Source organism: Anopheles funestus, chromosome 2RL (genome assembly GCF_943734845.2).
Source record: "Anopheles funestus chromosome 2RL, idAnoFuneDA-416_04, whole genome shotgun sequence".
Taxonomy (NCBI): Eukaryota; Metazoa; Arthropoda; class Insecta; order Diptera; family Culicidae; genus Anopheles; species Anopheles funestus.
In genome coordinates, this window is record NC_064598.1 from 13,849,820 (window position 1) to 13,872,480 (window position 22,661).

Sequence of the window (22,661 nt, forward strand, 5' to 3'; positions counted from 1 at the left end):
AGACGGCCAACAAGTAATAGGCGACTGGAGCATTTTACGTATACTATTTCTTTATTACCTGGAACAATAGTAATAGATAAATCGAAGAGTGCTACTTTCCATAATAACGAGAGTACACTTGTTGTTACGTTTGAGGATTTGCTAGATTTCCCTTTTTCGCTATAGACCTAATACACCATCAATTCAATATGAATACAAAACTTCATAGTTCTGCGTCCCTCTAAATTCTCTTCTATAAAGGCGATACTCTAAGATTGTCCTTTTTGATCCATGTTTTTTTTTGTTTCCTTCTCCTTGTACATGTTGAATAATTGCCCGCAGCTGGCCAGTTTACACTGCCGGCGGATTGTTCGTTTGCTTGGCATCCTCTTAGTTCTGGCTTTACTGAAGATAACTAAGAGGACAGTAAACAAACCAGAGAGAAACCAGTGTGAAAGTTCCGAAACATTTTCGCTCACCTCCGGGATTGAGTCTGGTAATTGCTTTTCCCTACCGCCGTACTTCGCTCGGCTCGAGATTTGGAGTTGGCACTGTTTGCATAAAATCACTATCTAAAGACCAGCTAATTATAATACTTGATGTAATGAACAGTTTTACCGTTGCAACAAACCTACGAATGTAATCAATTGCTTTGTTGTGCGTGCACAAAACGAGTAAGAGCAGTAATAATGTTTTACTATTGCCTCGGTATTTGCGCTTCCGTATTTGCTTTCTAAATTTTGCGTCGCTCGGATATGATGCGAATGATTTCGCACGAATCCGAATTCTTGACCGATTCCGCACCGAACCCACCGCCCTCGCCCGGTATACTGAGCAGAGCGCCGGCCCCGAGACAATGGTTGTTGCCCGGACTGCCACTATCGGCGACGGTGGCCACCGGAAGCAGCAGGGAGCTCTCATCATTCGTCTCCCCATCCTCGTCCAGGGCAGTCTGTTTGAACAGCTGCTTGGTGCTGCCAGATCTGCTTTTGGGCTGCAGCTTAGGAACCGATAGAAACGATTTGTTCGAAACAGTGCTGCCGCTGGTCGTTGTATTGCTGCTGCCACTGTTCCCGATAGTGGCGGACGTTGTGCCTGCGCCCATGGTCGTCACCGACAGACAGCCATCGGTGGCCAGCGGCGCTCCATCGTGCCCGTCCGAGGACGCCTTTGGGTTTCTGGTTGGATCGTAGTCTAAACTCAATTGACGAGATTCCAGCTTGCTACCGGCTTGATGCCGCGATCTACTTGACGAAGTGATTGTCGAGCATTGCGATTCAACCAGATCGCTTTCCGTACCGTCACCGGGACCCACCGGACCTGACGATCCTCGACGAGGATCCTCCGTCCTGGTGGGTTCACCTTTACCAGCGTTACCGACCCCCGTTACCGAGGCGCCCGGTATCGTTATGTTGAGACACTCCTCCTTAAACCCCTTCCGTTTACCTTCGCCCGAGGGCCGACCATCGCAAGACTTGCTAAAAAGGTTCGTCTTGTTGATCAGGATTTTCTTGTTAACGTTCTTCGAGTTGTACTCCTTGGCAGAGTTCAACCCCTCCAACCCTTTATTGCCCTCCGCTGGCCCCTCGCCATTCTTCTTCATCTTCTTCTCCTCACCGTCGCCGTCCCGCCCAGCCTCAGGAATTTCTTCACCCTCGGCGTTGATATTGTTTTCCGCCGTTTCGTCATAGGAATTGTTATTGGTGTATGAGTTGAAAACCGAGAGGCCTAGATTCTGGTTGAAATACTGAATGGTCTGACGACGTTGAATATTGCTCTTCTTCTCCAAGATCGGAGTACTGTACGTGAAATTCGAAGGCAAGGAAGAAACTTTGGTTAGTGGGCGTTTGTGAACTTGCTTGTTATCATCGTTCAGCTGCATGCAAAGCGCTTGTTCCTCCTCAAACTCTTGCTCTCTTTCGAATTCGCGTTCCAGCTCCGTGTCAATATCCAATTCATCTTCCATCTGCTTGTGGCTTTCTTCCAGATGCTTCATCAGCACGGCCACAACCACATTCACCAATACGAACTGTGCCATCAGCACGAAGATGACGAAGAAGATCGGCGCTATGATCGTGCTCACGCAGCAATTTTTCACGCAATCTGCCGCGTCGTCGCAATCGTCCCGCAGCGTGTCCTTCATGATGCCGTTCCAGTTGTCACCGGTGGCCACACGGAACAGCGTCAAGAAGGCCATACCGAAGTTGGCAAAGTGTGCATGCTCTCCCAAACCCTGACATGGTACTTCCTCGGAACATTCGAGCCGCCCGAACAGCTCCACACCGAGTGCGGCAAAGATAAAGAACAGCAGGAAAAACAGCAAACCCAGGTTACCAACCTAGCGATAAAGGAGGAGAAAAGGAAGAAGAAGAAAGGTCAATTATTGTTGAACGTGATAGCAGTTGCTTTTACAGCCTACCTGTGGTAACGCCTGCATTACGGTGTCCAGGAGAGCACGGATACCCTTGGCCATCTTCAGCAGCTTTAGTACGCGAGCGATCCGCAGGACGCGCATCACACGAATGATGGTCGGATTGATCGGTATAATGTTCGTCTCTAGCTCCTCCAACACAATACCCACGATCGACAGTATCACGATCGCGACGTCCAGCTGGTTCCAGCGATCTTTCATATATATCTTAACACCTAGCGCAAGTAGCTTCATTGCCGCTTCCAGTATGAAGACGGCGGTGAAGAAGTAATTGAAAATCTTGAGCGCATACTCCAATGGTAGAGGCATCATATAATACTCCATTGCCATCGTAACTACGTTAAGCCCTATGACGGCAGCGATCGCCAAATCAAAGTACTTGGAAGTGACAACGTTGTGCACGAAGAGCCGCATCGGCGAATAGTTCGTATAGTACGGTGGCTCGTGCATTCCTGTAGAGAGTAACGAATATGTATTAATACGTAAATTCGACAAGCGCGGTACAGTGGTAAATTATTGCATTACGCATACTTTTCCGCTTTTTCTCCATCTGCAGAGCTCGTTTCGCTGCACGGCGGATCTTTTCCTCCTTTTCCTGCTCTTCGCGGCAGCGATGGAAATTCTCGACGACCACTCCAACAAACATGTTCAGCACAAAGAATCCAACGAGCAATATAAAGGCAATAAAGTACAGCAAGCGCCACTCATTGTAGTTTACGATGGGCTGTGTAGGAGGAGAGAACGGTTACAACTTACGGAGTTGTTAGGATGAACACCATGAATGACGATCTGCCTACGTACCTGCTGATCAACGCCAACTGCATCAAGCCCAGTGTACATGATGTTAACCCACCCATCCCGCGAGGACAGCACAAACAGAGACATGAGCGCCTTACCCAGATCGTCAAAGTTATACTTTCTGTTGATCCAGACGTTGCCCTCAATGTCCAAACAGTCCTGTTTGTTTTTCACTCCCTTGATGTTTTCACCCTCACAGTAGTAAAACGTACCCTTGAAAAGCTGTCATTGGAGATAGTAGCGAAGGCAAATACTTAGAAGCTTCTGGAGCGACTACACGTAGTGAATAATTACAATTACCTGAACTCCCAATATACCGAAGATGATGAAAAATGTACAACAAATCAGCACTATGTTACCGATCGGGCGCAGCGAAGAAAGCAGTGTCTGAACAACCAACTTAAGCCCAGGCGCACGGTTAATCACTCGCAGTGGGCGCAACGATCGGAGAAGCCTGAACACTCTTAGGATCCCAAATATTCTAGGGCTCGATTCGCTTATCAGCGACATCAGAAGATCAACGATCGAGATAATCACCAAAGAACCATCCATGATGTTCCAACCCGATGTGAAGTAAGCGTCCTGTCCATAGAACAATCCAGCTGAAACCACCTGCAGGAATGTAACGAGGCAGTTAGTACGTTCAAAGCGCATTCAACCAAGAGCATTGAACTTGTAACGCCTAAAGATATGCAATCCCGTGTGCCAAATGATAAATTTGAACAGATATTGCATGCCTTTAGGCGTTCAAGCGTTTTTACGGCAAAACGCTCACCTTGATAAACATTTCCACTGCAAAAACGACAGTGAAAACATAATTGGCAGTGGAGAGAAAGTATCGCTCGGTACAGTTTGGTGGAATGTTGGGACGTTCCATGGCCAGTGTGATGCAGTTGAGCGCGATAAACAGCAGTATGACGTTATCGAACCATTTCTGGTTGACGAACCAGGAACAAATTTGTCGAAATCTGTAATGCAATCAAATAGTCAATAACAATCTTCATCGAAACTGGCGAACAACGGCTTCTGATATGTACCTGTTGTGTTCGGGAAATAGGTAAAGCGTGTACGCTTCATGATCCTCCACGAAGTGGTACGGCGTTACCATGCGGAAGAACTGTTTCAATCGTCCCTTGCCCTTCTTCTTGGGTGTACCATCACTTCGGGTCGCATTACCTGTCAGATCGGTAGTATTTCCCGCAATCTTGAACGCGTTCGAGGTATTGTCCAGCTTGCTCTTGTCCAGCTCGTCCTGTAGGTGTTTAATTTCAAGATTTCTGATGCTGCTCATCGGAGATTGTTTATGGTAGGCCTGATCGAACGAGGACATACGGCGCCGATTGTTCGGTGTCCTGATGTCGCACAGTCGTAAGGAATTTTTGCGATCGAAGTAATACTTGGTGCTGCCATTGTTGTAGTAACAGCGTGGGTGAGATGTTAAGCTGAGGTTGCTCGCAACACTACTTGCACCACTGTCCACTTTCACTGAAGACGATCGTCTTACCGAGCTGCGTCTGCGGTTCGGTGTTCTCGAACCTTGGGTATCGTTCTGGATGCGATTACTTTTCTCCAATAGTGGATCAAGCGTACGGCGATCAGTTCCACTGTAACCTAAAAAAGTTAAAACCCAACATATGTGTTTTTATTCACTGAATGGAGCGGTTCTATTCCGCCTGATCTTACCTTTAGGTTGCGATAAAATTTTTCCATTGTTCAACACACCCTCTTCTGTTGAGACTTGCCGATGAAGCCCACCATTGGATGTTTCGTCTTTTCCCACTGCTTTCGGTGCACTAACAGACTCGGCCAGAGATTTTTCCGCTTTCTTCTGCTGCTTCTCCAGCACGGCCAACCGGCTATCGGATGAGGTGGTATGATTCTTGTCGTGTTTCTTGCGCATTTCGTTCAGAACGGGAGTACCCTCGAAGAACGTGCGATCGTCAAGTGTTTTAAGGGAGCCAAGTATGGAGGGCGGTTTCAGTAGGGAAGAGTTTTCCCGCTCGTACTTTTCAAAGTCCGCCTGATCCCAGTCCTTGAAGCTCGTTCCCGACTCCATCGTGCCACTCGGCGAATCTTGCGGCGTTGCTGCCGTGGTCGTAATGATCGGCGGATCCTGAACTTGGATGTTGTACAGCTTTAAAGATTCGGTCTTTTTCTAAAAGTAAATCCCACCCCAAAAAACACAGGCACGCGTTAGTCCGACTCGTGAGCGTATACTCCACACTCAGCAACAGATCTACCCCTTTCATCTTTTTGCCTGAAGTAGGTTCCGGTTTGGAAACGTCCTTTTCCCGCTTGTTCTTCTGGGCCACATTTTTCGGATCTTCGTAGTTCGGTTGAAGCAATCGTTGCTTTTGAATGTTGCACTTTATGTCCAAATTACGCACCTATGTATGGGAGAGTCAGTGATCGAGTCGGTGAACGTTGACTTTGTAGATGTGTTACCAAGTCAGACAGATACATACCTTGCTGAGCTCCTCGACACTATACCACTTGCCGCGGGATCCATTGTAGCTGTCCGTGGTGGATGATTCGGAAAAACTTCGCTGATCATCGTACACCTCCATGCTTTGCTCCTGTGCGAGGGCTTCCGCGTTCAGTTTGGCCTTCACAAGCTCTCGCTGCTCCCGCTCGCGTCTCTCGTTACGCTATGATTAACCCCCGCAAAAAAGGTATTCAAACGGGTTAAGAACTGTTTATATTTAGTGTCCTTTTGCATGTTGTATGCACGTACCTCTGAGCTGAAACCCTCTACCAGGATAGCGACCAGCAGATTGAACAGAACATAATTTCCGAACGTCATGAGCGTTACGAAGTAGAGTGCGGCCCAATGGCTTGTCTTTTCCATACCATTGAACAGCACCACATTCCAGTCCTCCTGCGTAAGTATCTAGGTAGGGCAAAAGTGAAGAGACAGAGTGACAGGTTGCCGAAGGGCTGATATGAGACGGTTTCACGTATCTATTGGTCAACGCAATGCACGACACAACAACGGACAGTTGAGGTAAGAGGGATAGAAGTTCACAGTAGCGGAAGATTACATCGAGATTGTACGAACAACACACGGCTACAGAGCATAAACAAAGAAGTAGATAAGGCAGGATAGGAGGCTTTACTGATTATAATACAAATGTTCATTCCAAAATATATTACCAACGCTACGGTTTGCTAACAAAAAAGAAAACACTACACCAACGCTACTGCTGAACGATAATTTACACAAGAGAAATGAAACCAATAGAAAGGACGTAACAAGAGAAGGACACATACATTGACCATATTCTAGCTACAGTTTCATTCGACGAATAAGGTGCACATGGACGAAGAAGCGCGGCTCTATTAACTACTAGAACGGAACAAATGGCACACTAAACATTCAGTAATGGGAACATTAATGAACAAATAATCATCACAATGAGGTGCGAACAGTCGAACCAATAAACAATAGCGTATTAAATGAACAGTAACGAAACGAGGTGTAAATTAAATTGTTCGCCAGGATCATGCGTTCCTTCCACATTGCAGAAATTCGTGAGCGTGATCATTGTGTTGTGTAAGGGAAAGATAGCTGTGGACGGTTCAAGATGCGATAACGTAGTAAAAAGTGTGTGTGTTTTTTGCTTGTAACTTACACAAAATACAATGAAGGTGAATTATACGAAAATTAAAAATGGACACATCCCTTAACAATAAGCAAAAGGAGTGTGTTGCATTGGCACAGAGATCAAACCGAAACGGGCAAAATCGTTCTTTACGTTTGTTCCGTCTTTTACTCGTTCCGGTTAGGAAGCGTGTACTGGTTTTGTTTTTTCTTCTTTACACGATCACACAAGACCAGTTCCAGAAGGTGTACAGAAGGGGTGTGAAGGTGTAAGATACATACAGGTACGAGGATATACAAACTTGTACGAGTAGAGTTAAACGCTCGAATAGGAAACGAAATGTATACAAAAAACACAACAACAATATATAGTATAATTTACAGGGCACCTAGAGCCCGAACACGATGATGATTTTGGGACAAAATCGTACACACTGAAACTCACAAAAACACACACACACACGCGCGCGCGCCCACGTACACGCACAAACACGTACAGACACACACACACACACAGGAGAAACGGGAGCGCGTGGTAAGGGCGCGCTACGGAACATGGAACAACGTGCGTGGAACATGGCGGCACTTACTTGAAACACGGTCACAGTGGCCCAGAGGATATTGTTGAAATGTTTACGGTCGCATTCACATTGCGGATGCTTGGAGACAATTTCTGGACAAGTACATTCCCTTTCTATCCCGCTTTCTTCGACAAACTTACAGAACTTACCTCCAAAAAGGTACATGCCAAGAATGCTATAAATTGTGGTATATATGTATGTATATATATATAATTATGCTTTCAAAACGATGCAAGAACCAATATAACTAAAGCATTCATTTATCACCGACTATGAGTATTGGTAACGGGGTATTTTTTTTTCTGTAACTACTATTTTGATCCAGGAGCACCCCGCTGTCAGTACTGGAGTAAACGTTGTATACGCATATAGTCGTTAATAGTTTACTTAAACCATTTTTCCCATCATCCAACAAAAGCTTGTCAGGCCGAATAAAACACACAACTTAACGCGGTACTATTTACTCCAATACCGACAAACAGTGGCACGATCGCCGGAATCTGTTTTGTATTATGTTCTGTATTAATTTGATTATTTATATTGTTTGACTGTAGTTTCTGATTTGTTCTAACCTACACACGTTTTTTTATGTATCATTCATCCGTCAGCATACAACCGTTTGAATGTTCTTGTTGTCCTTCTAATAGTGCAAGACACGGTGGAAGCTTTCGTAGCCAATTCGATTTGGCCGGCTGTATGCCGCGCGTTAATGCAGAACCAGAAGCTGAAGCAATGGAAGCTGCAGTGTAAACTTCGCATTACTTAGCATCTGTGCACTAAGTAGTTGTGTGTGAATTCTTGGGTTTTTTTTGGCTAACTATCTATCGGGTATATTGTTATTTATGTAGTTGTATTAGGCGTTGTATTGGCTACTGGAATGAATGAGCGTTTGATACGGGGGTGTTTTACTTTACTGTTTCGGGTATTTAAGTATCTTTCGTTTATCTGAACGGGTAACAATTTGGTGTATTAATTGGTGTATTAATTGGAAGGTCAACGTTCAGCGAGATGAATGTTTCTTCTTGTTGGTTTGGGTTTTGGCTTGTCTAAGTATTTTTGGAAAGTGTGCGGCTTACACCCTTCTTTTTTGGCAATGCGTGTGTTTCATCTGATGCTGAGCTGCTATTCTTCTCGCTATCTTTGTTTTTGTGGTATTGTTTTTGGTATATTAATCCTTGTTTTTTTTTGGGGCACATATCTTAGGGAGTTAGTTTTGAAGTAAAGTCTGGCGGCGCCACTACTGATTAGGCGTTAGGGTTTGTTTGCTTTGTGTCGAACGTACTGTGGATGGTGGGTAGTTGAAGTTTTGAAGTAGGAAATCTGTTTTGTTTGCTGACCTGAGCTGCCTGATACTGCGTGGTGATTAAGTGTTGCTAATGCTTGTGACCATCAGATCGTAAATGGGTGGCTATCGAGCGGTAGGATCAAAGTTAAGAGAGCATGAAGAAGAAAACAGAGATGAAAAATAGGCGAATAAGATGTTAAAAACAAAAACCAGAAGGCAAACACGATCGCATGCACGAGCGAATAAATGCAAAAGAAACAATCGTTCCTGCACACCGAAAGTAGAGGGTGCCCTGGTGTGCGTGTTTGTTTCGTATGCGTTTTTGGGTAGTAGCTGTGTTATTCGTTTGTTTGGTTTGATTGTTTTCGGTTGACACAAGAGCCACAACTTTGTGAGATATGTGTTTGCAAAATGGTGACCAGTGGATGTTGTTCTGCCGAGTTTCACCTAACCGTGTTGGAGGAGTGGCGTGTTAAACACCGTGGCGGTTTTTTACATTGCAAAATTTAGAGCTGTATGTTATGCTGCGTTACCATAATGATACAACAATAACTCATGCGCGGAAGAAACATAACATATAGGAATGTTTCTGAACCTTACTATACACAGTGTGAATGGTAATGATACACGGTTTAACGCATATACAGAGAGAAGATTAGGTTAGGCATTTACAGTACAGTGGGTGTCGTCGTGTACTCGACCTATCACAGACAACAAAGATGAGTCCGGATCGGTTCGATTGATGGTAGAACGAAAATGGAACAATTCGAGCAAATTTCGGGCAATTCGTGCTGAATATTAGATTTTTTTTTGGTTGATGGCTTGAAAAACGAAACTTGCAGCTCAAAAATGGCTTAAACTTACCTTTTCTTTAGGGGTGTTGGGTGTATGTTTTTGGTTTGGTTTAATTATCTACAGACAGTATTGAGCTGTTTGTAATTTTGGGTGTGTGTGTGTGTGTATTTTTTTTTGTACACTGAGTGAATATTAATATACAAAGTCCACACAAGAAAAAGAAATAAAAATACAAAACACTCTGGCGTCAATTAGCGCACATTGGATAAAAAATACGATGCAAATACTCAGACGTGTGTGTGTGTTTATTCCGGTAACATTCGCATCCAAAGTTTGTTATCGATTCGAGTAGGAACAAAAGGATAGTTGGAGGGGAACAGTTCAGGGTGATCCTTCAGAGGAACATTCCGTTTATTAAAATTTTCAATAGCGAAGACAAGCTGCTTAATGAATTGAAAACACAAACAAAACGAAAACTAAACTATAGAATGGGTGAGTAGGGTAGTACAGGAGAACGCATTAAAAAAACGCATGATGCCAACAGGGAAAGGCGGGTTTTCATTTTATATTAAGATCATTAAGAAACAATACACTTGCTGTACATTTGATCTCCTAATGCTAAGAATAGGGTTGGGCATCAATAAGGGTAAAACTGTTAGTTAGTGAACTATCGGGTCGACAAAAAAGGGGGGGGGGGGGGGAACCTATCTACTCTGTTCGCTAACATTACACGAGGATCGATAATTGGGAAATGGAGGAAATGGTACCAAAAAGGATGCCCGATCGTAACTCGATCGATAATCGGATCAGGATCATGTGTTGGCTTTAGGTTAGTTAAAAACGGAAGTAACAAAACTAAAAAAGAGAAGAAAAAAAACAAAAAAAAAAAAAGATGAAAAACATACAGCACAAAACCGATCTCAATGTCAAACGCGATGCGGCAACACAAAACAAAAAAAAACTGAAAACACATGGTGCACAATAGATATATTTATGTATAGCTATATGTAGTTATTATTTAATTAGTACATTTTTGTTTGATTTGGTTGCTGCCGTAAAAAACAGGAAAACAACACAATAGAAGAAACAACAACTAAAAAAAATGGAAAACACAAAATCGAAAAACAATATTCGTTCCCAAAAAACAAACAAATTGTTTGAATGCATGTATACAGTCGAAGCAATATGGAGTATATTAGAAGAAAACGTATCATTACGGGAATCTTAGAAAAGTAAACGGGGAGACGGGGAGAGAAACAAGAAGTATAAACAATTAAAAAATGTGTTACGGTTTTGCGTTTAAATACCTGAAAAACGGTCACCAGGGCCCACAGGAGGCTGTCAAAATTTTTTCTATCACACTCCACCTCACCGGCGGTCTCGTTTTTTTCGCAGAACTTGCAGCCAAACAGATTCATTCCAAGTATACTTGGGAAAACACAGTGATGATGACAGTTTGAGTTGATTATTTTTTTGTATCATAGACAGATATTGCGTTGTTTTTTTTTTTTTTGGAGGAAAGTAGTTGGAGAAAAAGCACATTCGATACGGTTGATTTTGGATATATAAATATATAATTGTTTGGCAGTATGGATGAGCAAGGTGGGCAAGGAGTTTGGAAGGCAACAGTGGAGAAGAGATTTTTGATCGAGAATAATATTATAAGGTAGAAGAATAGGCATGTGGAATGTGAACAGTGTGTCAGTATTTGGCAAACAGGAAAAAAGGCTCTAGCGTTACATATTTCTTCTGGTTTTGTAGCTGTAGTCCACGCTTTACATACACCTCACAAAGGGGTTTTGGATATGATTGTGTCTGGGGAGCTAGATGGTGGGCGAGGGCTAAGAGCCAAACCACTGTACAGCATGTTGGCTTTGGCACTAGGTGAGAAAGGCGACGCGGAACGCGTATTTATATGCATATAGGCAGCAAGTGCTCAAGTCTTGTGGCTGTATTATGCGATACAATACACTTATATGGAGAGTAAGTGAGAGACAGAGAGACAGACAGAGAGAAAGATGATGTGCGCTCGTTGATTAAACGATATTTTTGTATATATTGTACAGTGGGGTGGGATAAGATAGATAGAGATGATATGATAGAAAATGGGCTAGGAATGACCTGCTATTATAGACAGCCATTTCCAATGGCGGCCATTAATGTTGGCGAAAGTGAACGGGGACCCGGCTGTGCTTTAGAGCGCATAGTTAGCATTTGTACACTGTTGCGACTGCTGGTCCTATTTCTCGCCACAGTCAAATCGTAAGAACAAGCAAACGAAAGGTATGTTCCTTTCCCTTGGGAAAAGGGCGGAAGGACCCCTAACCCTCCTAATGTTCTACACCCTGCAACTTGCTCCACTATCGAACCTGATTGCACTCAACTGGGACTGGGACTTGACCAACTAAACGGTCGAACTAGACGACGACGTATGACATCCTTCCTTGATTAATAACCAATATAATACAGACAGATATCGTTCTGTTTTAGGCCTAGCGTTTTTTTGTTGTTTAAATCTCGGTTTTTGCTTCACTTTTTTCTGGCATGTTCGAGTTTTATTTAAGGGATCTTCTTAGCTTTGGTTTGTTTGAGTTTTTTTTCTCTGGGTTCTACGGTCCCGCATAGGGACGGGTCGACTACTACATGCTAAGTGTGGAATGGAATACACCACCTACCTGAATATGAAAATGAAGAGTATCAGCAGGCTGAAAAAGATTGCCACATTGTCCATGGTGCGCAGCATAACAAACAGCTGCCGGCGCAGATTGGGCATGAAGCGCACGAGCTTCAGTATTCGCAGCAGCCGGAACGTGCGCAGTACGCTCAAACCAGAGCTGCCCTGTCCTTCGCCAAGGTATGCTTGGGCTAGCTCCACCACGCTACAGAACCACACGTAAACAGAACGGAACACAGAGTTGTAAACGTAACTATACTAGAGATGTGCAAAGTGAGTAAGAGTGAGATAGTGAATTGAAACGTTGTATTGAACGAGTTTCGTTCACTCACCACGAGGAGTTTTAGTGACTCTTTTTTCACTTACTCACTCATGAGTGTAAGCACATAGCCGTCGTGAGTCGAGTTGCAAAAAGAGTAAATACGTGAGTTGAAATGAGTTGAATATTGTAATACTTTACTTATTTTCTTAGATTTTTTTTTGGGGAAATTAAGCAAAATTTATAAATTGATTTATTTTAATGCAAATGTGTTGAAATAAGTTTCTTTTCACTCAAATAATGCTTTAAATAAAAAAAATAATAAAAATCATAAAAATAAAAAAAATTCTAAAAATTTGAAAATTTCCTAAGGCTTACCCCTTGCCATTTTTTTGGGAAATTTAGCGAAATTTTATAAATTTATTTATTTTAATGCGAATTGGTTGAAGTAAGTTTCTTTTCACTCAAATAATGCTTTAAATAAAAAAAGAATAAAAAATGAGAAAAAAAATAACAAAATTCTAAAATTTTGAAAATTTCCTAAGGCTATAGCCTTAGATTTTTTTTGGGATATTTAGCAAAATTTTATAAATTGATTTCTTTTAATGCGAATTGGTTGAAATAAGTTTCTTTTCACTGAAATATAGCTATAAATAAAAAAAGAATGAAAAACAGTAATTTTTTTATAAAAATCTATAAATTTGAAAATCGTAAATCAAAATCAACTGTTGAAATTTTCGTTTCAACTCACGTATTTACTCTTTTTGAAACTCGACGCACCACGGCTACATGTTTACACTCATGAATGAGTAAAATGGCCGAAGCTTAACTTATACGTTTATGCCGGGTTTTTTTCATGACTCCGAAATGAATCGTTAAACGACCTGACCCCGAATAACGACTCATTCACTCAGAGTTGACTCACTAAAAAGAGTTGTTATTCTCATCTCTTAACTATACCCACCACCGGTGAGGTTCTTTCCCAAGGTCTACGGCAAATACCTGAGTATAACAATCACGCCATCGAACACGTTGAACCCGTTGGCGACGTACCGGAAGGGTCCTTCAGCGATCACCTTCAGGATCATTTCGACGGCAAATATGGCGGAAAACACGATATTGCTCGTCTCAACGATTGCTGTCAGCTCTGCCGGTTGGTCATGGTATTCGATGCCCATCGAGAGCGTGTTGATGAGGATCGCCAGCAGTATGCCCTGCTGGAAGTACTTGTGATCGACCAGCTTCTTCACGACAACCCGCGTAACATGACAGGTACGGCGGAAGCAGCGCCATACTGAAATGAGCACTCGCATACACTTGGAGCGCTGCGGTGGTTTCTCCTCTGCCAGGCCCTGGTTCTGATAGTACTCGTAGCAGCAGGCGAACTCCTCCATATTGATGTTGTTAATACCCGTCGACACCGGGTCGAAGCTGGCACGGGAAGGTTCGTTGCTTGATTTGCTGCTCAAGCGCTCTATCTCTGGCAGGGGCAGAGTCGCGTTCGTTGGCCCTGCCTGCTGGTTCGAGAGGAAGCGTGTCGATTCGGTACGCTTGGCACGCTTTAGTGAGGTGTAGAAAGATTCGAGCGTAGTTTGACCTGTTGGCAGGGCGGCTGAGAATGCTACCGAGAATGCCAACAGCTCCTGACAGGTCATGGCATCCGTCAGACATAGATCGGAGTACTCGTTAAACACGGTGCTCACTGTCTGTAGCGAATGTGGCAAGTTAACCTGTAGTGGGTGAAAAATGCGCGAAATCCCTGTCTTAGTACAAAATTTGACTATCTACATGTTCGGACCCATTGCACAGTACCTGCCAGATGCTTCCATCACCCGCTTGGGTCATTTTCTCCAAACAGTACACATTCTTATCTTGCGGTGGTTCTGTAATAGTTGGAGGCGTATGAAGCACTACATATTCGTTAAACATAACGGACGATCTTCGTCTACCTGCTGACGGAGGGCTTAGTAAGCTTGGCATACAGTGGTGATCCTGCACAAGATCGGAAAATTCAACGAGACATAATATCAGTTGCATTGGTAAGTCTCTCCTCCTTACTACTTACTTGTCCGTTCGATTGATCCTCATTGTTGATCTTCAGCAGTAACACTTTCTGTCGGTCCTCGTTCAGATAGTTGGTAGAATTGTTAAGTGCATTGTTCTTGATGTTCTCCAACGACACAATCTCCGAAACCTCGGGCGATGAAACCTGATTGTCCACTGGGACGTTACCCGTTTCCGGGTGATTAAGCGCTACACCCGTCCGATTGATGGACAGATTCGACTGCAGATCGTGCTTGTTCTTTTGCTGCTGCAGGTTAGTGATCGAAGCGTGCTGCAAGAGGGCACCCATTCGCGGACATTTCGGGTGATGGGCTTTGATTTTGTTCGGTGACAGTGTGATCGTTTCCGGCGTGCATGGTATGAGACCTTCCTTGCGCTTTTGCATGTGATATCTGTGAGGGAACGAGATGAAGATAGATATTCGATTGTGCAGTAATGATTGGAGCTGATGTAGTGTACGATCGTCAGTCGTGCTTGGTGTACACAATGTTGGTACAGAAGGCTTGAAGGTGGCCACTAGTTGGCATGCAAGAGAACGTTCTGGTGGTATGGTGTGGAGGGTTCTGAATTGGATCTCCTACTTAGTGGACAGAAATGAAGCAATATGTCAGAGAGTTAATACGTTTGTGTGCGTGTGTGTATGTGTGTGTGTGTAAAACTAATAACAGAACCAAGAGAGATACATCCTGTCATCGAAGATAATCTCTCATTCGCTAGGGTGCGTAGTTAGTCAAAAAACAGCTCATTCATACTTATACAATCGTAACTTCTTAATGATGCGGCGCTTGAGACGGCGGTAAAGATGGCCGATGTACTTCACGATCTCCGCGTAACAGGTCGTCGGTTCCGAGTTGTTCGTGCTGGATGCGAGTGTCGATGAGGACGTAAATCGCGCCCGTTCCTGTCTCATTCGTTCCATCTCCCGTTTCTTCGTTTCTGAGAACTGTGTGGCGATGACGACTAGGCAGAGGTTGATCATAAAGAAGGAGCCAATCTGTTGAGCGATGATAACAAAAAAATTGCTTTATATACTGGTACTTGGGGACTTTGGTGGAGAATACTGACCACTATCAGTAGCACGAAGTAGATCCAATCCCAAAAGCTGTGGGCATCTTGCACGTAGTACATAATATCCGTCCAACCTTCGAGAGATATTACCTACAAGAGACAGTATGAAAGAAAGAATTGGTTTGCATTAGTACACCCCAAGTCACCAGGAGGTAATAGTAACTTACGAGAAATATTGCAACCCATGCAAGCCCAATGTTGTCGAACGATATTGTCCCCTGAAACGGATTGCTGCCAAGTTGGGTACAGTTCGTGTAATACTGGTTCCAGTTCACACAGGCCGTAGCTGTTGGTTCATTCTCCGAATAGGGCAGTGCAGTGTCTGTGGAAGAGGAAGTAAAATATTTGCATGGATAAAATCGGTGCCAGTGCAGTGCAGGACCGGTAGCAAACTCGTTTCCATTACCATTGCACACGAGCGGTCCTATTCGATATGGGGGCAGATTCTGGCACAGATGCATCCCGGAGTCTTCTGGTTTCGAGCAGATGTAGTCCTGCTCCTTGGAGAACTCGTAGTAAAACGAAACACTAATAGTTCGCAGTGTTTAGGCACATCGGTAGTAGGCGGCAACAATGGCGACGGCACACATAAACACAGACACACACAGACATACAGACGCGGGAAAAACAGAAGAAGAGTATTAATCGCAAGAATAATGATCAGTGCGCCAGAATAAAAGGAAATAAAACGAAAAGATAAAACATTTACATTGTGATTAGATTCTATCTATGATGGTATCTATCTATATCTAGTGTTGCCAGCTGACTCCTCACACAAACACGCACACAGAGATACAGTGATAAAAAGGAAAGGACAAATGAAACACACGTACAGCTACTATACACAACTATCATCAGTGGGAGAGAATCGATACATTTTGAGATTAAAGTGGACAAGCCAATCGTAACTATATCTTGGGGATCTACATATTTTTGCGTGGGTACTTTCTCAAAACAACAGATAAGAGGAGAGGAATTCGGGACTATTCTAATAGAAACTAAACACACACACACGCACACACATTGTAAGACAGCACAGCCAACATCAAAGTATAGAGAAGTCGAGACAGAGTTCCACTTAGTAGCGGCGTTGTCGTAGCCGGTTCCTCATATCAGTGGACTACTTAAACGCTCCAGAAGATGGAAGCATGGCACTGGAACGCAATGCACATTGTTCCGTCTCGAAGTGAATACTACTTTCTCATACAACCGTGTACACTTAAACACACAAAACACTACTCTAAGGACATTGAAACGTGAACTGAAAAGTTTGGCGAAAACGGTACAGGAAGGTACAAAGTTGGTGGTAAAAATTGTCACAGAGACTTCATTGTTTAGTTGGTTCTTCAATTTCGCAATGGCAAAGATCGCTTCACAAAAAAAAAACAAAAAAAGAAATCAAAAACAAACACAAAAACCATACACGTTACAGCACAGCAACAAAGCCTGAGTTTGGCGAGCAAGTGGCCGAGCAATCGTTTAACGTCCGTGACACGGTTAACGATTCCTTGCGTTACGTTTGCAATCGCGGTATGTGAAGGAATTAGCACGCAACAGAGAGAAACAACGAGAGAGTAAGAGAGTGAGTGATGCTAGGAGTATACAACCGGACTCCACATCAGCAGCCGTTCGATTGAGCCGTTATTAAGTACCGAAAATACCTATTTTTACAATGGATGCAATAAGCTTGTAACTGGTAAGAACTATGCGGAAAGGAGTTAATATGGGGTGAATTAAAATGCGTAGATACAATGCTGTTTTAGTGAACATGTTTTTTGTGGACATGTGTTTTTATTCTGGAGTGAGCATTCTGTTGGGTACGTGAAAGTACGTTAGTGAAGCGAGAGTGGTATCTTGTTCTGGTGATTATATTATGTATAAAATTTGCAGACTTTCAGGCTTTGTTGACCAATGTGAGTTCGGCAGAGTTGAGTAGGATGGGTTGGATTATAGCAAACGTTCGGCCTAGGCGTTGCAGAACGTAGAAAAGGATATGGGGATGGCTTTGCAGAACAGCCGGAATTGAACAGGGTAGGCTTATCTTCTGTGACGCTTTTCACACGGTTTCGATAGAAGGGTAAATGAGAAGGTATAAACTAGCTACCCGGCTAGTGAGAAGATGTCTCTATCGAGAGATAGTGTGCTACAGAGGGATACACCAGTTTGAAGTAGAATAAGGTTCGATTATCGTTGTTTTGCGTATAACAATAAAAAAAACAAAATCCAACCAACAAAAAAGGTAATGGTGAGAAATGATCTTCAAATGATATCGGCAGGTGAATGAAACGAAAAACACACAAAAAAGAAATAATAGTTCTACTATCTAGAACCACCCGCAACATCAAACGGTTGGAAGCAGCAGCAGGATTGTTGGCCAGCGTTACATTGCTTCCCCGTAACATTTGTTTTCCCAACCAAACGTATGGTGGAATTGTGGGGCGGTGGCGATATAAATTTTTCAAAACAATAATCAAAAATATACGATCAGTCCAACAAGAGCGTGTACGACGGTTTTCCAAACAAGAATTTGCCAATGAGAGAACTGACTTTTAATTTAAACTACCATCCAGTAGAAATGGTCTGCTTGCCATGGTTGGTTGCCATCTATCGATTTTAGTTTTGTTCTGATGAGGGAATGGTTGCATTCTGTCGTTACTAACGGAATAAGTAAAGCCAAAACTTTATGAGTAATTCTTCTCGATCACTCCCTTGGGTGGTTTATCCGTGGACCGTTCGGTCGACGAGAGCTTGAGGCGTGTCTCTAACTCTTAGTTATTACTCCGTAAAGTATGCAATGTGATTGTAAAAAAAGGTTGTTTGCATACTTTCAGATCGATCCAAACTCATTTGGGTTTAGAATTGGTTTTTTACAAAATTACCAAAATTCCTAATTTTAATATTTTTGAAAATTTATCTGCATTACATTATAGCAACCAAAAAAAGTCATCGTACACGTTCCGGTTGAATAGACCATAGTTAAAAACGACCATTAAACGCAAGTGTAGCACAACGTGTGGACAGTGAGAGAGATATATCTAGGGTATTTGAAAACAAAAAAAACAACAAAAATATGGGAACCAAACAAACGAAGAGATGATCAGATCACAAATGGATAATTGAAGAGGCATCTGAATTGGTCAAAAAGTGGGAATTTCTTACGAATTCAAGCGTACGCGAACTCTGTACTCATCTGGAAGGGGCCTGTAATGAAGTGTGTTAGTTTTGGATTACAATTACTGAACGGTAGGTGGTATAGTGGTTTTTTGGGGGGGCGGTGGGGTAAAGGCGCAGGATGTGGTGTAGTGGTGAAAAAGGGGAACTAGAGCGTCCTGTTTAGCGTGGCCACAATGGCCGGTCTGTTTTTGGTGGGGAAAAAGTATTTTTTTTTCTTCATTCGGGTAAATGTTGTTGAGCTGTGTCTATTATAGTGGAAATGAAGAAAACAAAACAAATTGCACAATATAAAAAAAACGAAACATAAAAATAGGTATTTTCGTATTACGATGAAAAAACGTAAAGGACGAACGTAGTTTTCAGAGTGGGCATAGGTGGTATAGGACGGGCAGGGAAATGGGTGAACGAGAGCCGTGAAACACAGAAACGTAAGCAAAAGTGAGTAGAGCAGTATTAGAATGCTTGAGAAAGGTGTGTGTGTTTTTATTCCGTCTTTTTTCTTTGCTTTGTACAGCGCTTGACAGAATGGACATTTCTTAAGTCCAGCCTCCATTGCGAGCAGTTCGGTTAGTATACGATTCAGCCGTGTACTATAGAGTTAATAAAGGTTAGTAATTTCACCCCTGCAGAGTACGCTAAAAGGCCTTTAATTGTATGCTTTTACTGGTTTTTGGGTTGGACCAAAAAAAAAAAAGTAACGCCAACAAAACGACAGTATAAGGAGACGAAATTACTCTGTTTTGATTTTTTTCTGGTTAACAATTCGGTAGTAAATGTTACGCGGGGACGACGTGCTAAAACAGAAAAAGAAAATGTACAAAAGTATATATACAAAATACGATCATATGGGAGGGGGGGGGTGGTACGTAAGGGGCAGTGGGGTACATTTAGCCCACTCTCGTTGTAACGGGGAATGGGTTGTGGGAGTGAATTTAATTATTCATTTCCCGCTCGTTTTTCTTGTACGGACTTGTACGGTACCGTACCGCGAGCTTGCTATTTAATTGTTTGCTATACGGAATGGAATTGAACCGCGCTCCTGTCTGGCTTCTGGAGGCTCAAGCTTAAGGCGCGAGGTACGTGTCGAGTGAAGAATATATAATACAATATACAGTTCGAATAGGAAAGAAACAAATGAACGAATGGAAATAAATACTAAAACTGTACAGCTGAGGTCACCGGGACCGTGACAGAATTCACGACAAAGGTTTCCATTTTCTTCAAACGGAGCGAGAGAGAGAGCGAGAGAGAGAGAAAGAGTTATATTTATAGGTATGGAAGTCAAGGAGTGGGATGGAGGATCAAGATCTCGCGACGAGATCAGTAACGCTAGATTTTGGTTTTGATATATTTAATTTTTGTTTGTAAGAAAAGTACGCTAACTACAAAGTCGCTATCGAAAAAGGTAGAAAGTGGAAAAAAGTAAACCCAAGTCAAACGGGGAAAAGGGGGAACGCGATCCGGTGATCTGGTGACGGTTACTTACAGGTATGCTGGCGGTGACACCTTATCCGGTAGCTTAATGACGCACCGTTGGCGCAAGATACCTTCCCACAGCTGCACACCAACGATGCCAAAGATGAAGAACACGAAGAAACAGAGCAGCAGAACGTTACCGAGCATGGGCAGCGTGTCCAGCAGCAGCATCACCAGTATTCGCATGCCTAGTAGTGGGGAGGATAAAGGTGGAAGGATGGAAGAAGGTTGGCTTTTTGATGTTGAAGTGGAACGCCGATGGATGGATTGCTGCAGCACTTACTCGGTATGCGATTGATCGCACGCAACGGTCTCAGTACGCGAATCGTACGGATGGCGGTTAGGTTGAGGTTTTCCACCTGCAGACAGTACTCGAGTGCACCGGCAAGCACGATGAAGAAGTCGAGCCGATTCCACGAGTCGGCTAGATACGTACCCTTGCCCCAGGCACCCATCGCCACGATCTTGATTGTCATCTCGAGCGAAAAGAAGGCAAAGATGATGTCATCAAAGATCTGTGGAAGCCAGAATACAGTGCGTGAGTGGGGTTTTTTTTTTTTTGGAGAAGGTGGAGTGCCCCGTGCTGGCAAAACGTACCTGCAATATCTTGCAGCGATTGGTAACGCAAGCGTCATCCACACACGGCTGATACATGCCCAGTGTGACGCAGTTAAGCAGAATGACTATCATCGAGATTCGCTCGAACCACGTGCATGGAGAAAGCAGAAAAAAGGTTAAGGAAATACTACCCCGCGGAAGTAGCGGACATTCAATATTCAGCAAAAAAAAAGACTATCAAACGCGAATATCTGCACCAAGCAGGCAAGATCCGTATTGAAAAGGATATGGATTAGTGATGAGCTGCAGGCACCAGATGCGTGGCTTCGTTTCCTGTGCAAGGTACTTGAGCGAGAACTCGGTAAAGCCCGGATACGGCAGATTCGGCTCATCGTACGACGAGGACGACGTGTCGCCATCGCTGCAGCTGCTCCCGGACGTGTCGGTCGCATCGCTGGACGAGGACACACGTGCCACGGCACCGCCTTTGCCGCCGTGCTTCACTACCGACGGTCGCTTCTGCTGTTGCTGCTGCAGACTGTTCCGATGCTGTACCGTTGACGGTGGTGGTGGTGGACCGTTTCGTTCATTTTTCAAATTTAACGAATCAATCACACCGCCATAATTGATCTTATCGGTGTACACGGTTTGCTGCGATGCGCCACTATCCTTCGTGGCGTTTCTCATCGTGGCGTTCTTTTTGTGCCTGGGAACGGCCCACTACGGTTGGTACGCTTCCACCATGTATGTACAAGGCAAACGGGGATCGCACCGCACACTCGGTCACCGCAAAAAAAAGGGTCAGCAAAACAATTATTCCGGTGTAACGCGGTGATGACTATTTATTCTCACCACACACAAACACAACTAATCACCACGGAAAACGCATACACACCACACTCACACGCATTACCGCACTATAGTAACACCCAACAATACAGGCACGACTACTACTACTACTACTACTAACACACGGGAATGGTTAAATTAAACAGCGACCGAATCTTTTTTTTTTTTGGTGTGCGCTTCTTCCTCCTTTTGTATCTGCCACTATCTTTTCACGGATTCGATATCATCTCAATTACACCCAGATGATGATGTTTTCCCGTTCGCTCTTCCTCTTTTTTTTATTGTCTTTGCTCGTTTGCTTCTCTCCACTCGACACACACTCGACGTTCGTTTCGCTCAATCAATACTCTGGTGAAAAAACCAACATGGCCTTCTGGCGTGTTGCGGAAAATTCGTGGTACAAAAATTTGATTGCTTGTGTGTTAGGGGCGGGGGGACAGGGCCAGGGATGGATATTTTCACCAATGCCACCGATGGGCGATCAATTTTCACTGCACCGTAATTAATTCACTCACAATCGTCAAGGCTCGACTCGCGAATTCACGGGTTTTCGCCCCACATTCAACTAGCACGAGCACCCTTTTTGGGGAGCAGCTTTTCCACGCACATACACACACGCACACACACTATAGCTTCCAGCAGCAGCAGCAGCAGCAGCGATGTGACGGAGAGTTTTCCCGTCCGTTCGTGTCAAACGCCAAACACACATTGAGACGTGTAGCGCCGTACGGTTGCTCCGGAATCTGAAAATATATCCGAGAGACCGTCGGAGATCGTGTCGGGCATGCGCAGGATTTTCCCGCACTCTCCCTCCGCTCGGGGCTCGTTGTGGCAGTTGATGTAAACAAAACGCCGTAACGCTTCTGTATGTGTCGTATGCTCTCGACAGCAGTGCAGTGCAACAGATGAAAATGCTTACGCACAGGGTGTTTCCGACCCGGTCGCGAGGAAAACGCACGTGGCCCACTCGTGCTGAAAGACGTTGGGAAGGGGACGGAGGGGAAGGGTGGCGATGGGGAGGGGAGTAGTACAAGCAAATCATTTTCCGCCAGGTGAGATCAATTTTTGG

General features: G+C 43.8%; 1 protein-coding gene and 1 long non-coding RNA gene across 9 annotated transcripts in view; one reads left to right on the forward strand and one right to left on the reverse strand.

The window, feature by feature from the left end:
* LOC125765206 (uncharacterized) overlaps positions 1-22,661 on the forward strand; it is a 361,639-nt gene that overhangs the window by 67,055 nt on the left and 271,923 nt on the right. The window lies entirely within an intron of this gene.
* On the reverse strand, positions 33-22,297 carry LOC125764894 (voltage-dependent T-type calcium channel subunit alpha-1G). Of its 8 annotated transcripts, XM_049429552.1 has the most exons (26): positions 21,033-22,297; positions 20,783-20,894; positions 20,469-20,700; positions 20,196-20,373; positions 19,444-19,503; positions 15,942-16,063; positions 15,703-15,857; positions 15,533-15,625; positions 15,220-15,461; positions 14,469-14,859; positions 14,353-14,395; positions 14,216-14,286; positions 13,406-14,133; positions 12,146-12,349; positions 7,400-7,565; positions 5,943-6,098; positions 5,674-5,856; positions 5,449-5,595; positions 4,892-5,363; positions 4,246-4,819; positions 3,984-4,176; positions 3,509-3,820; positions 3,212-3,430; positions 2,942-3,134; positions 2,399-2,862; positions 33-2,317 (listed from the first exon to the last, which is right to left on the reverse strand). In XM_049429552.1, exons 1-26 carry the CDS (start codon positions 21,428-21,430, stop codon positions 713-715), a joined length of 7,713 nt encoding a protein of 2,570 aa, XP_049285509.1. In that variant the 5' UTR covers positions 21,431-22,297; the 3' UTR covers positions 33-712. The 8 variants fall into 8 exon arrangements, with proteins under 8 accessions (XP_049285509.1, XP_049285506.1, XP_049285505.1 ...); XM_049429549.1 differs by lacking the exon at positions 19,444-19,503 and adding an exon at positions 18,695-18,736 and having other exon boundaries at positions 14,216-14,395; XM_049429548.1 differs by having other exon boundaries at positions 14,216-14,395; positions 15,235-15,461.

Coding starts and splice junctions, on each gene's coding strand:
- LOC125764894 (XM_049429547.1), bottom strand. CDS start 21,430: ATGAGAAACGCCACGAAGGATAGTGGCGCATCGCAGCAAACCGTGTAC. Junction 20,374..20,468: donor TGCGATCAATCGCATACCGA/GTAAGTGCTGCA, acceptor CCCCACTACTAG/GCATGCGAATACTGGTGATG. Junction 4,177..4,245: donor CTATTTCCCGAACACAACAG/GTACATATCAGA, acceptor ATTGCATTACAG/ATTTCGACAAATTTGTTCCT.